Here is a 12,405-nt window from a genome sequence, read left to right as displayed (position 1 = left end):
GGCTGTGTCTAGAGGCCTTTGTAGCTTAGGAAGTCTGCTGATGGGTGTGGCTGTGTTCCCACCCTGTATGTTGTTTGGCCTGAGGCCTCCCTACAGGCTGTGGGGTGGGGCTAGGTCTTGGTGCTAATGACCCAATCAAGATGTCAGCCTCCAGGAAAGCTCCTGTAGATGAATACTCCTGAAAGGTCTGCCACGAGCTTTATGGCCCCTGAGTGAGCTGCAGCCATCCCCCACGTCCCCTCCAAATCCAGCAGGCAGGTCTGGCCCAGGTTCCTATGAAATCGCTGCCTCTGCCCCTGAACCTGGTGCATGTGAGTTTCTGTGTACGCTTCTCAAGTGAATGGAGTCTCCATATCCCCCAGTCCCGTGAGGCTCCCAGAGCCAAGCCCCCCAGCCTTCAAAACCAGATATCCTGGGGTCTCCTTCCCTTCCCAATGCCGGGACCTGAGCTGGGGAGCCTGACGTGGGGCTTAGAGCTCTCACTCCTGTGGGAGGGCCTCTGCGACTTAACAAATCTCTAGCTGTGGCTCGCCCACCCGGGGGTTATGGGGCCCAATTATATAGGGAGCACACCTTTCACATTTTAAAAAATTGAAGTACCAATTGTAAATTGTAAATTGAAAAATTGTAAAAATTGAAGTTACAATATGTTAATTTCTGGTGTATAGCACAATGTCACAGTCATGCATACACATGCATATATTCATTTTCATATTTTAAAAGTTTTATATACTTGCCTAATTCTATATTAGCTTTTGTCATTAGGAGCATTCTGTGATTGTAAGAGTATAGTTGGAAATATTTCAAAGGAGTAAACCAGCCTTGCCCTTGCTGGCTCGTAGCGCAGAGAGCTCATCAACATCCAATGCCTCTAGCCTTACCAAGTAATAGTTACTCATCTCAACCCTGGAGGAATTTTGAAAACTCTCGGAGGTTCCCATGGCTAGTCAGCTGTGCTACTTGAATGCCAGGCTGAGCAACAAGACCAGATAATAAAACCAAGACCAAAACTAGAATTCCATTTTCTATTCATTTGTAAAAACATTGTTGTAAGGCAGCTTATGGTGTAAAATCTCACTGTGTTAGGCTGAATCATGGCCCCCTCCTAAAATATACACAGCTTAGTCCCAGGAACCTGTAAATATGTTACATGGTATCTTAGTCTGTTGGGGCTGCTGTAACAAAATTCCACTGACTTGCGTGACCTATCAACAAGACATTTATTTCACCATTTCAGTGTCTGGTAAGAACTCACTTCCTGATTCATAGATAACGGGCTTGCTGTGTCCACAGAGTGGAAGGGACAAGGGGGCTCTCTGGAGTCTCTCTTATAAGGGCACTAATCCCATTCATGAGGGCTATACCCTCGCTACCTAATCACCTTCCAAAGGCCCCATCTCCTAATACCATCACCTTGGCGATTAGGTTTCAACATATGGCTTTTTGAGGGGACACAAACATTCGGTTTACAGCATAAGGTAAAAGGGATGTTGCAGATGTTATTAAATTAAGGCTCTTGAGCTGGAGAGATTATCCAGGATTAAACAGATAGGCTCAGTGTAATCACAGGAGTCCATAGTGAGGAAGGAGAGTCTGAAGCAGAGAAGAGACATGAAGATGGAATCAGATGTTGGAGTGATATGTTTTGCAGATGAATGAAAGGGCCACAAGCCAAGAGATGAAGGTGGCTTCTAGAAGCTAGAAAAAGCAAGGAAACACATTCTCCCCTAGAATCTACAGAATAAATAGAGGTCTACCAAAACATTGATTTTAGCCCCCAAAGACCCATTTTTGGACTTCCGACCTCCAGAACTGTCAATTTGTATTATGTTAGAGCAAATAAATAAGTAATAAAATAGAAAGACTTGTAGGTTCTTACCCTGGCCCTGAAAATACAGGAGGAGGTCTTTGAGGCAGGGACAAGAGAGGAAGATGGGTGTGCTGTTTGACTGTAGCCTGACCAGTTCTCAGAAGGAGAAATTAATGACCAAGGGCATGTGAGACAAGGAAAAACTTTCAAAAGCCAGAATTATAGCCAGGATCACTGGTGATGCAGATAAGCAGTTTGTACTGATAACAGTGACAGTGACCTTTGCTCTCTTAGGAAAATGGTGACAGTTACTCAGTTTGCTTTCTTGTGGGTGGAATAAAACTTCAATGATTCTTTCTCTAAGTCTTTATAACTCTATTTAACTTCATGATATTTTTTAAGTCAATACTTTACCTAAATGCAAGGAGGTTAAATAAATCTACTATGGGAAGATATAAAATAAATGAAATGATAATCATTAAGTGCAATTAAGGTTAAATCCTGGACTATTACTTCTTTACATGGAAGCAGAACACTCCTGTAAGGGGAACTGTGGGTCAGTCCTGTTAGATTCTGCTAGTTCTAGATAGAAGTACTTTTCAAAAAGAATAAATAAAAAGAGTCTTTGTTCTATAGAAGAATGCTCTTTTTTTAAGTTGAGTTTTTTCCTCTGGTGGGGGTGGTAATTAGGTTTATTATTTATTTTGATGGTGGTACTGGATATTGTATGCTAGGTAGGCACTCTACCACTGAGCTGAACCCTGCCCCCTGCTCTCTTCCTTTAAACTACACAAACTGTCAAGATCTCATGAAACAAGGCAAGGTTGATCAGTGTTTGGGTAGCTAATGAATATCCAGGTTCTAAATGGATGCGTTGATGGTTAACAACATTGTTAGTATTATTAAGAATGTAGTTACTAATAATAGGTAATTAACAAGGTAGTTAATAATATAATATTATTAATAAGGTAAGCATTTTTATTAGTAGGAAATTTGCATTGTACTGTATCTCTCCTTTTCTCTGATTTATTCTAAGGGATAGATATTTGGTTGCTTCATACTCATTGCATGACTTTACCACCCAGTTTTGTAAGTTGACGCTCAGTCTTATTTAATGGAAGAGTAAATATTAATGATCTATTTTTCTTTCTTTTCAAATTCTAAAATTAAGATATAACTGACATATAACATTATATTGGTTTTGGTTATACAACATAAAGAGTTGATGTATGTCTGAATTGTGAAATGATTGCTACAATGAGTTTAGTTAACATCCATCACCTCACACGGTTGCAGTTTTTTTTTTTTCCCTTGGGATGAGAACTTTTAAGAACTATTCTCTTAGCAACTTTCAAATATACAATAGAATGTTGTTAACTATAGTCACCATGTTGTACATTACATCCCTGGGACTTACTTATCTGATCACTGGAAGTTTGTACCTTTTGACCACCTTCAAAATGTAAACTTTTGGAGACACGGGCGAAATGGGCAAAGGTGGCCAAATCTATTTTTCAAGAGTAACCTAATGAACATAATGTATAGTCTTTCCATTTTTATTTTAATAGAATTTGTAAAGTTATGTGTGGTGACCATAAGAATGAATCAATGGAATGGGGTCATAGAGGGGGTTTTCTGAGCTCTTAAATGAAGAGTTTCCAGGGGGGAAGCTGGCTGTCTGAAGTTGAAAGAGGAGAGACCCTGGTGGATATGTACATCCCTCTCACCCCAGGAACGGTGCCTCCTACTCACCTCTCCCTCTGCTCTCCTCCCCTCCCATTGTGGTCCCAACCATACTGCACCTGCCTCTCTCCCTAGACTGTACACCTGCCCCTCTCCAGGACAAGGACAACTTTTATGGACCTACGGCCAGAAGGAAAGACTATATACTTTGTTCATGAGCCCATTGAGTGATGACAGGAGTGGCTGGGGAAAGAAGCTGACTGGTATCCACAGAACAGGTCTTCCCAGCCACTTAATTATTAAAATCTTCCTCTGCTGCATTCACTCTTTGGTGAGCATTCATCTGAGGTGCAAATATCTTCACATTTTTTGCCCATTCAGAGAGGCCTATTCATGTACCTCTTTCCCGAAACTTCTTTGTCACCAATTTTCCAGTCATGTCCCTTCCAAATCCCTGACCATCTAGATCACTGGCTACAGCCTGTGAGTTGCTATAGATTCATACAAATGGCCACTCCTCCTTCCAAGCTCAGTGTACAGCCAGGTACACTGCCTGAATTTCTGACCACTGGGAGGATTCTCCTTCACCGTTATCCTTCAGGGATGTCCCAGAGAGGGGCTATAGTGCTGCTGCTGTCCGTCTTAGGGTGGTACCTACATATCTATAGAACCTTCTATAAGCCAGGTCTGAGTCTTTACTTCCTTTGTCAACTGATCATAGGGAACTCCCCATGAAGCCACAGGTACACCCTGGGAGAGACAAGACAGTGTAGCAGGAGTGGGGACCACAGGCATTTGGGCTACTTCATCATGTAACTTCATTGTTGGCCCTGCTTGGGCTAGATTATGTATATACCACTTCCATTTGATGATGGAACATAGCTATGCATACCCAACATGATGGCATGGTGGGTCAGAAAACACCTAGTTCATGATGGGCAGCTCAGGTCACACAGTAATGTGGTGGCCCATGGTCAAGTGTGCTGTCTCTACTAAGCCCCAGTAGCAGACAAGAGCTGATTCTCAAAAGGAAAGTAGTTACTGGTGGATGAAGGCAGGATCTTGCTCTAAAACCTTAAAAGCAATGCTGTGACTCACCCTTCCTCTGCTTTTTTGTTCTATTTGCTAATCACCCACATTGCTTACTTGATCTCCTTTACTCAACGTGATGATTCAAATACTAATCTCTTCCAGAAACACTTTTATTTATTTTTTAAAAATTATTTTATTATTTCCTTCTTTTTGTTTTTTGTTGGGGGAAGGTAATTAGGTTTATTTATTTATTTTAAAGGAAGTACTGAGGATTGAACCCAGGACCTCATGCATGCTAAGCATGTAGTCTACCACTGAGCTATAGCCTCCCCTCGCCAGAAACACTTTTACAGACACACCCAGAAATAGTATTTTTACCAGTGATCTGGGCATCACTTAGCCCAGTCAAGCTGACCCATGGAATTAACTATCCCATGTGGTAACCATTAGCCACATGTGCCTATTTAAATTTAAATTAATTACAATGAAGAAATTCAGTGTCTCAGTCACACTAGCCACATTTCAAATGGTCACTAACTAGTGGCTACATATTGGACAATACAGATATAGATATAGAACATTTTCGTCATGACAGAAAGTTCTAATGGACAGCACTGCTTTGGAGGATGAAACCAAGATATGAAGAAATTCTCTGACTTGACAGAGATCAAGAACAAGTTTGTGGAAACATAGAGAAACACTCTTCTTTTAAACAACCCCAGAATATTAGATAATGGGCAGGATGACTGATGGAGGGTCAGGGAAGGATAGGAATACTTTAAAACTTCAGCCAGCATCTTTGGACATCCATATTCGGGTATGTGTATGCAATTCCAGTCCTTCCCCCAACATCGAGATTCTTAAAAGTTCCTTCTGCACAACTTTCTTCTAGTGTAGAGACTCCTACCTTTGTTTCTGAAGGTGCTAAACCTTCCAAGAATCTGATACTACTATTATGACCTGTCTCCACCCTGACACAGCCCATTTTACTATGAGTTAAATGAATTGGGAAAAAGATTAGAAGATATGGTTGTAATTTATGTCCCTGCTTCAGGTAGAGTCACCTATCCACTTCCAACGACAAAAGCTAAAATGAATCTATTTTTCTGGAAAGATGTGAATAGGTAGAGGCTGTAGGTCAGAGTTTTGTGGTGAGTGAAAGATGGACTTTTCGCCAACTCTCGTAGAGTTGCCATGACCCTTTATAGTAATAATCATTGCTTACATTTATTGAGGTATTACTGTCACAGGAAAATGGGATGCAAGAGGATGATCATGTCCCAGGTCTCACTCAGGCGAATCCCTGGCATGTACCTCACCAAGTGAGGGTCCTTGGCTTCATGCAGGAAAGAATATAAGAGTGAGCCATAGTAAAGTAAAAGAAAGTTTATTCAGGGAGATACACGCTTCATAGACAGAGTCTGGGTCATATCAGAGGGCAAGAGAGGCCCCCAGGAGGGAGATGGGGTCGTCTTAAAAAGTGAGAGTGGCTTAGGAGATACACATTCCATAGGCCAAATATGGGCAGTCACAAAAGGGAGAGGCCCCATGGTGCAGGGGGTTGTTCATTTTTATGGGCTTGATAATTTCATATGCTAACAAGTGGGAGGGTTATTCCAACTATTTTGGGAAAGGGGTGGGGGTTTCTAGGCATTGAGCCACCACCCACTATTTGGCCTTTTATGGCCAGCCTCAGAAGTGTCATGGTGCCTGTGGATGTGTCATTTAGCATGTTAATATATTACAATGAGTGTGTAATGAAGCTCAAGGTCTACTGGAAGTAAAATCCTCCACCATCTTGGGCCTGTTTGGTTCTAGCCAGTTTATGTAGCATCTTTAAATGCTGTGTCATTCTTTTAATGGTTGTGCCCTGCCCCCTTCCCTCCTGTCTCATTACTGTCTCATTAGCACTATGCTAATTGCTTTGCATACTTTATTTAATAGCAGTACTCTGAAGAGATTACTAATATTAACTTTTCTTTGCAAGTGAGGAGGTAACCAGAGGTTAAACAACTCTAGGTCATGCAGCTTATACCAAGGAGAACCAAGATTTAACTATCTACTGCAGAGTTTGTGCTCAGAGCCTTGGCACTGTACTTTTTCTTGATTAAGTCTCTGGTATCAGGCTTATAATTGTGTGTTGGGTTTCATCTATGTATTATGTGACTCCCCTTCAAGACTGGGAGCTTCTTAAGGACAAGGTCAGTGCCTTATTTATTGAAGTTGTTTTTGGCTGCCATGGTCCTTCCTATTTTTGAGCTCCCCCTCCTTCTGCCTTTGCATAGTTTACCTCCTCTATGAAAGTATAAAAGGGCAAGAAACACTCTTTCCCTGTCTCAAGCCATTAGGGCATAAGCACAGGATTTACGTCTCCCACCTAAGGCATGGAATCTTGGGCTAGTGACACAAAGAGGATGAGATGGTTAGGCCTTGTTCACGACGATGGTGGTGTCCGGCAGTGGTGTAACCGAAAAAAAGTTCGTGTGCCCAAAGCACAGTAGAGCCGAACAAACTGAAACATCAGAGTTTGGAGCAGAGAAAGGTTTACTGTACGGCCAAACAAGGCAGACAGGTGGCTAACACTTGAAAAATCTGAATTCCCCAATTGTTTGGGGGGAAAAGTATTCATAGGCAAAATTTGAGGTGAGGACTGCAGGGTGTGTTACTTTCTTCTGATTGGTTGGTGGTGAGATAACAGGACAGTGTTCCAGGAATCTTGTGTACAGCCTCAAGTTGCCATCCTCCACCTGGGTGGGGGCCCTAGTTTCTGTAGAAGAACTCAAAGATATTGTTATGTATATCCTTAGGAGGAACCAGGACTCAGCCCCAAGGCTGCACTATTGTTTCTTGATTGTTCCTCCCTTGTCTCTACATTCCCTCCCTTCTCTGATTAGTAACTGTTTGAATCTGCCCTTTGGAACTCAGGGAAGGTCAAGGAGACTGAATGAAGCCTATTTCCTACAAACAAGAAATGGGAACACAGAAAGGGTCCTGCTCCATTTCAGTGGCCTGTAGTGACAGCATCCTGATCATGTCATTTCTGCTAAAAAATGGTGATTGTCTTCCTGTTTGCTGGCCCTCCACAGCTGCCTTATTTCCTGTTCATTTTCTAAGTCCAGTTCTCCTCCCTCCCATCTATTTCTTCTAGAATATTCCTTTTGTATGTATAGAGTTGATTTCTACTGCCTTCAACCAAGAGCCAAGACTAACCAGTCAAGCCTGTATGACCAAAGAATGGGGGTAATGCATTAGTAACTGTTGAGTGAATGCATGAAATCTCGTAAGCTACCAACATTCCTTCTCGAAGGATGGACTAAAAGGTGGAAATAGGATAAGAATGAATATTTTATTTATTTATCATTGTATTATTTATTTTATTTTGGCAGGGGGAGGTAATTAGGTTTATTTATTTTTAGAGGAGGTACTGAGAGTTGAACCCAGGACCTTACGCATGCTAAGCATACTCTCTACCACTTGAGCTGTACCCTTGCTGCACTTGCTATAATGTAGACACTCCGGCAAAGACAAGGCATGAAGTGTCATTCTTAAACATGCAATTAGAAAAGAAAATCCCTCTGCTTAAATCTGAGGTGCAGGCCTTCAGCTTTCTCTGAACCTTCCTACAAATTCCACTATGAGTGTCTTTCACAACATAGTAACTCTGAGCCTCTCTAGGTCTCTAGATACTTAGCTCACATGGTACTTGCAGGAAATGGTCCTGTTCCTGTTTCCTGCAATTTTGAGGGAGAGCAAGGATTAGTGTGACTTCACCTTTCTTGAGTTATGCCAAGACATTAGGAAAGGGTTTGGTTCAGGCAGTCATCAAGAAGTATTTTATAAAGTTAAACCTCATTAATCAGCACTATGATACTCCAGAAGGCATCCAAGTAGGCATTTGACTTCACACAAAATGCAATTGAATGAATGAAGAGGGTGAGCTTGAATGCAGGAAAATTGTTGAAACTTTGTATAGAAAAATGTTCATTTTTATAGCAATACATTAAAACAGTTAATTATATATTAGTCTTATGCATTCAAAAAAGTTGTTCTTCTTAAATAATTATTTGATGATCTAAACCTAGTTGGACTTTGTTAGTTTGGTTCTACATAGTTTACACTTGTGTCAGTCAGGGGTCCCCAGGAGACAGGAGGCACACTGAAGATTCTGCCTGCTATTCATTCTATCTATTAGGGAGAGAGACAGAGAGATAGAAAGGGAGAGACAAAGACGTCAGAATCCACTGTACTTCTGCCCTTTGAACAGACTCCAAACTCCCTGCCATGACTTGCAAGGCTTTTTATGATCACTAGGACCCTACCCACATCTCCAATTTTATCTTCTCATGGAGCAGTCTCTTTTGCAGTCTTCCTTGTCTGCTAACTCTTCCTCAAACACAGCTCTATTACTGCCTTTGTTTGTGTTAAATAGCTATTTTCTAGGGTGCCATTTTAATTCCTTTGTCATTCCTTTTACTGTATTTTTTTTAGATTTTTTAAAGTAGTTGCCCAGGGAATTACAATCAACATCTTACCCTATAAGAACCTAATTCTAATATAACTTAATCTCAATAATACACAAAATCTTTGCTCCTGTATAGCTTCATTCTTTCCCCCTCCTTTGTGCTGTTGTTGTCATACAGATGACATCTTTATAGATTATGTGCACATCAGCACAGATTTATAATAATTGCTTTATGCAGTTGTCTTTTAAATCAGGTAGCAGAAAACAGAGATTTACAAACAAAAAATACATTAATAATGTCTTGTGTGTTTACCTATGTAGTTCCCTTTATTTATTTCTTCATGTAGATTCAAGTTACTTTATAGTGTCTTTTCATTTCAGCCTGAAGGACTCTAGTATGTCTTGCATGGCAGTTTTGCTAGTAATGAATTCTCTTAGTTTTTTTATTTATCTGAGATCTTAATTTTCCCTTCATTTTTGCAGGATAGTTTTGCTAAATGTATAATTCTTAATTGACAGTTTTTTTCTTTGAGCACTTTGAATGTGTCATCCCAGTGCATTTTGGCCTCCATAATTTCTGATGGGATAGCAACTATTAATCTTGTTGGGGCTTTCTTGAACATGGTGAATGAATTGCTTCTCTCTTGATGCTTTTGAGTGGCTGCCAGACCACTGGACTTCTTCATGATTTCAGGCAATTGGTTTTCAAGGTTACCATGGAGGTTAGGAATGGGGCAAATTAAAACGCCACAGTCCTTGCTATTCTTGCCAAGATTTAGCTACTTTTCTTGAATAAATGTTTCCTGGATAGTTGCCAGATTTTGGCTAATTTCTAAAATTCTGAAAAAATGGTTTCTGAAATCTTTTCCTAGTTTTCTAATTCCTTTATAGAAGAGGGAATTTTTGGAGGTCCTGTAGATTCATTAGTTCATCCTAATTATATTAAATTAACATCTCAGAGGATTAGGGCAAAAAATCTGCATTTTTATAAGTGTGCCCAAGTGATTCTTAACCAAACCATAAAATCTGAGGGACCTCCTATGTCAAAATCATTGCTTGGCCATCATATTTTAAAATCAGCCTTATTGAGTAGGCAAAGCAGTGGAACTTACATGATACCAGAAATTTTAAGAACTTCAGAACCTGCAAGCAAAGATTGTATTACTCTTTTATTGCTTTCTCTACCCACTGCCCCAAAGAGAATAGAAAACATCCCTAATCTTAGGGATTCCATGTCCAAATAGTATAGAAATTGCCACTAGAGCTTAATGCCCTTGCTTTCCTTAAAATAGCTATTTTTGCGATGGCCTGTGTGCAACTAGGGAAGGTTGAAGGTGATGTGGTTTGGAGAATCTTAGCCTTTGTAAGAACTATCTAAATCACATTGTAAAATGTGAATAGAAGTAAAACCAGCCATTTTCTCTTCTGATCTCTGCTTGACAATTAAGAACCTGCGTAACTGAAAATCATGTCAAATCAATAGGGAAGTAAATTATGGTCTTTTACTTCTGAACTAAAGGCAGATAGATTGGAGGGGTGTGGTGGACAGATAATAGCTCAGTGGTAGAGCGCATGCTGAGCATGCGTGAGGTCCTGGGTTCAATCCCCAGTACCTCCATTTTAAAAAATTCTTTTAAAAAAGGCAGATAGAAGAATGCAGTTGAACTCACACCCTGTCTCTTAATAATACATTAAGCAGTCAATGATTTTATGGTGGTGAGGATTCAGTTGGCTGAAATGAATGCATAGTTAGAGTGCAATCTTTACTAACTCAGCCTGGAAGAGTGTACAGGAAGACTTGTTTTTCGAAAAGGCTTATAATAAGAACCTGCTTTGCAAGTGGGGAATTGGGGAAACCACGTGGAAGCTATTCATGAGGGCAGCTTCTGCCTAAGTCTTCGTGACCTGGCTCCTTTACTCAGTAGCTGTGCAGGCTTGGGCTAGTTTGTTAATATCTCTAATCCTCACTTTCCTCACTTGGAAAGGGAACATAATAATAGTGTGTATTCACAGGGCTGCTGTGAAGATTAATGCAGTAATCCAAATGAAGCCCTTAGCATAATGCCAGGTGTGGGATAAGTATGAAGCATGCAGTACAGGTTGAATAATTGTTCTGAGTGTAAAATGCTCAGCGTAGTGGCTACTGTGTACAGATGCCCTAAATCTGTGCCACGCCATACAGGAACTACTGGCCACCTGTGGCTACTGAGCACTAGAATTTCTGCTGGTCTGAATTGAGATGTGCTGAGAGTATAAAACACACACTGGATTGCAAAGATTTAATGCATTTTTTAAAAAGAATAAAATAACTTATTCTATATTTCTATAGTGATGGCATATTGTCTTGATAATATTTTGGGTACACTGGGTTAAATAAAATATATTCTTGAAATTAATTTCACCTGTTTCTTTTTATCTTTTTAATGTGGCTACTAGAAAATTTAGGTTTCCATTAGTGCCTTGCATTTGTGGTGTCCACATAATTTCCTGTAAAACATACTTTGTTAGGTTTACATTTAACCAATTTATTGAATATCTACTCTGAACCAGGCCATGCAGAGAGAAATGTGCCAAGCATCACAGGAGTACACAGGGAGGAGAGCCGTGCCCAAGGCATTGGGGAGGCCTTCATGGAGGAGGTGGCATCTGAGCTGGTACTCACTCTCTCCAGAGATCAGGAAGAGAGTCAAGGGTGCTGACTCACTGTGGACTTTACTCTCTTCAGAACATTTGTCCACATTTTAAAAACATGGAAGTCATCATCATCATATCTCTCTACCCTATGGAAACCTGACAACAACACGAGTCCTATCTTTCCAGCAAAGGGTCGAATCAAGGTAAGGGGCATTCTGAAATCTGAACCTAATCTTCGTATCTGGCCTCATGTGCTTAGAATTTACATCATGTACTGAGTAGTAGATAAGCACTGCTGGAAAAGTTGTTTGCCTCTCAAGGACACCTAAATAATGATTTCTGAAAATACAGTGCCAAGTAAAGCATACTGGGTTTTTTTGTTTACAGGTTTACTACTGATTTCGTATTCAATTTGGTTTGGGGAGTCAGTACTCAACTGCTACTGTGATAATCTTTGAGTTCTAACAGTTTGAAATGACATTGCTAACCAGCCAATTTTCTTTTTCAAAAATGACTTTGTGAGTACAATACTCAATTGCTCTATTTTTAGGGAGATTTACTGTAGTGGAGATGTGGGGAGAAAGTCAATGCTTTGTTTGTTTTGTTTTAATCACCCATGGCTCCATGAAAAAGCAGGTCTATTACTCATAGTGAAGAAATAGGGGGTAAATTAAGATGCTGTAACTTTTTTTTTTTAAATAACAGCTTTATTGAGATAGAAGTCACACACCATACAATTGAGCCATTTAAAGTACACAATTCAGTGGTTTACAATATGTTCACA

At 40.3% G+C, this 12,405-nt stretch overlaps 1 protein-coding gene across 1 annotated transcript in view; it reads left to right on the top strand.

Annotated features, from left to right (window-relative positions):
- WDR59 (WD repeat domain 59) overlaps window positions 1-11,744 on the top strand; it is a 102,869-nt gene extending 91,125 nt beyond the window's left edge. The window contains exon 26 of the mRNA XM_032486740.1: window positions 11,538-11,744. Within this exon, the coding sequence (XP_032342631.1) occupies window positions 11,538-11,686 (149 nt within the window). The 3' untranslated portion in view covers window positions 11,687-11,744. The remainder of the gene's footprint in view (window positions 1-11,537) is intronic.
- Window positions 11,745-12,405: the final 661 nt, after the last annotated feature.

This window comes from Camelus ferus, chromosome 9 (assembly GCF_009834535.1).
Source record: "Camelus ferus isolate YT-003-E chromosome 9, BCGSAC_Cfer_1.0, whole genome shotgun sequence".
NCBI classification, from domain to species: Eukaryota; Metazoa; Chordata; class Mammalia; order Artiodactyla; family Camelidae; genus Camelus; species Camelus ferus.
This window is presented reverse-complemented; position numbering and strand designations above follow the sequence as displayed.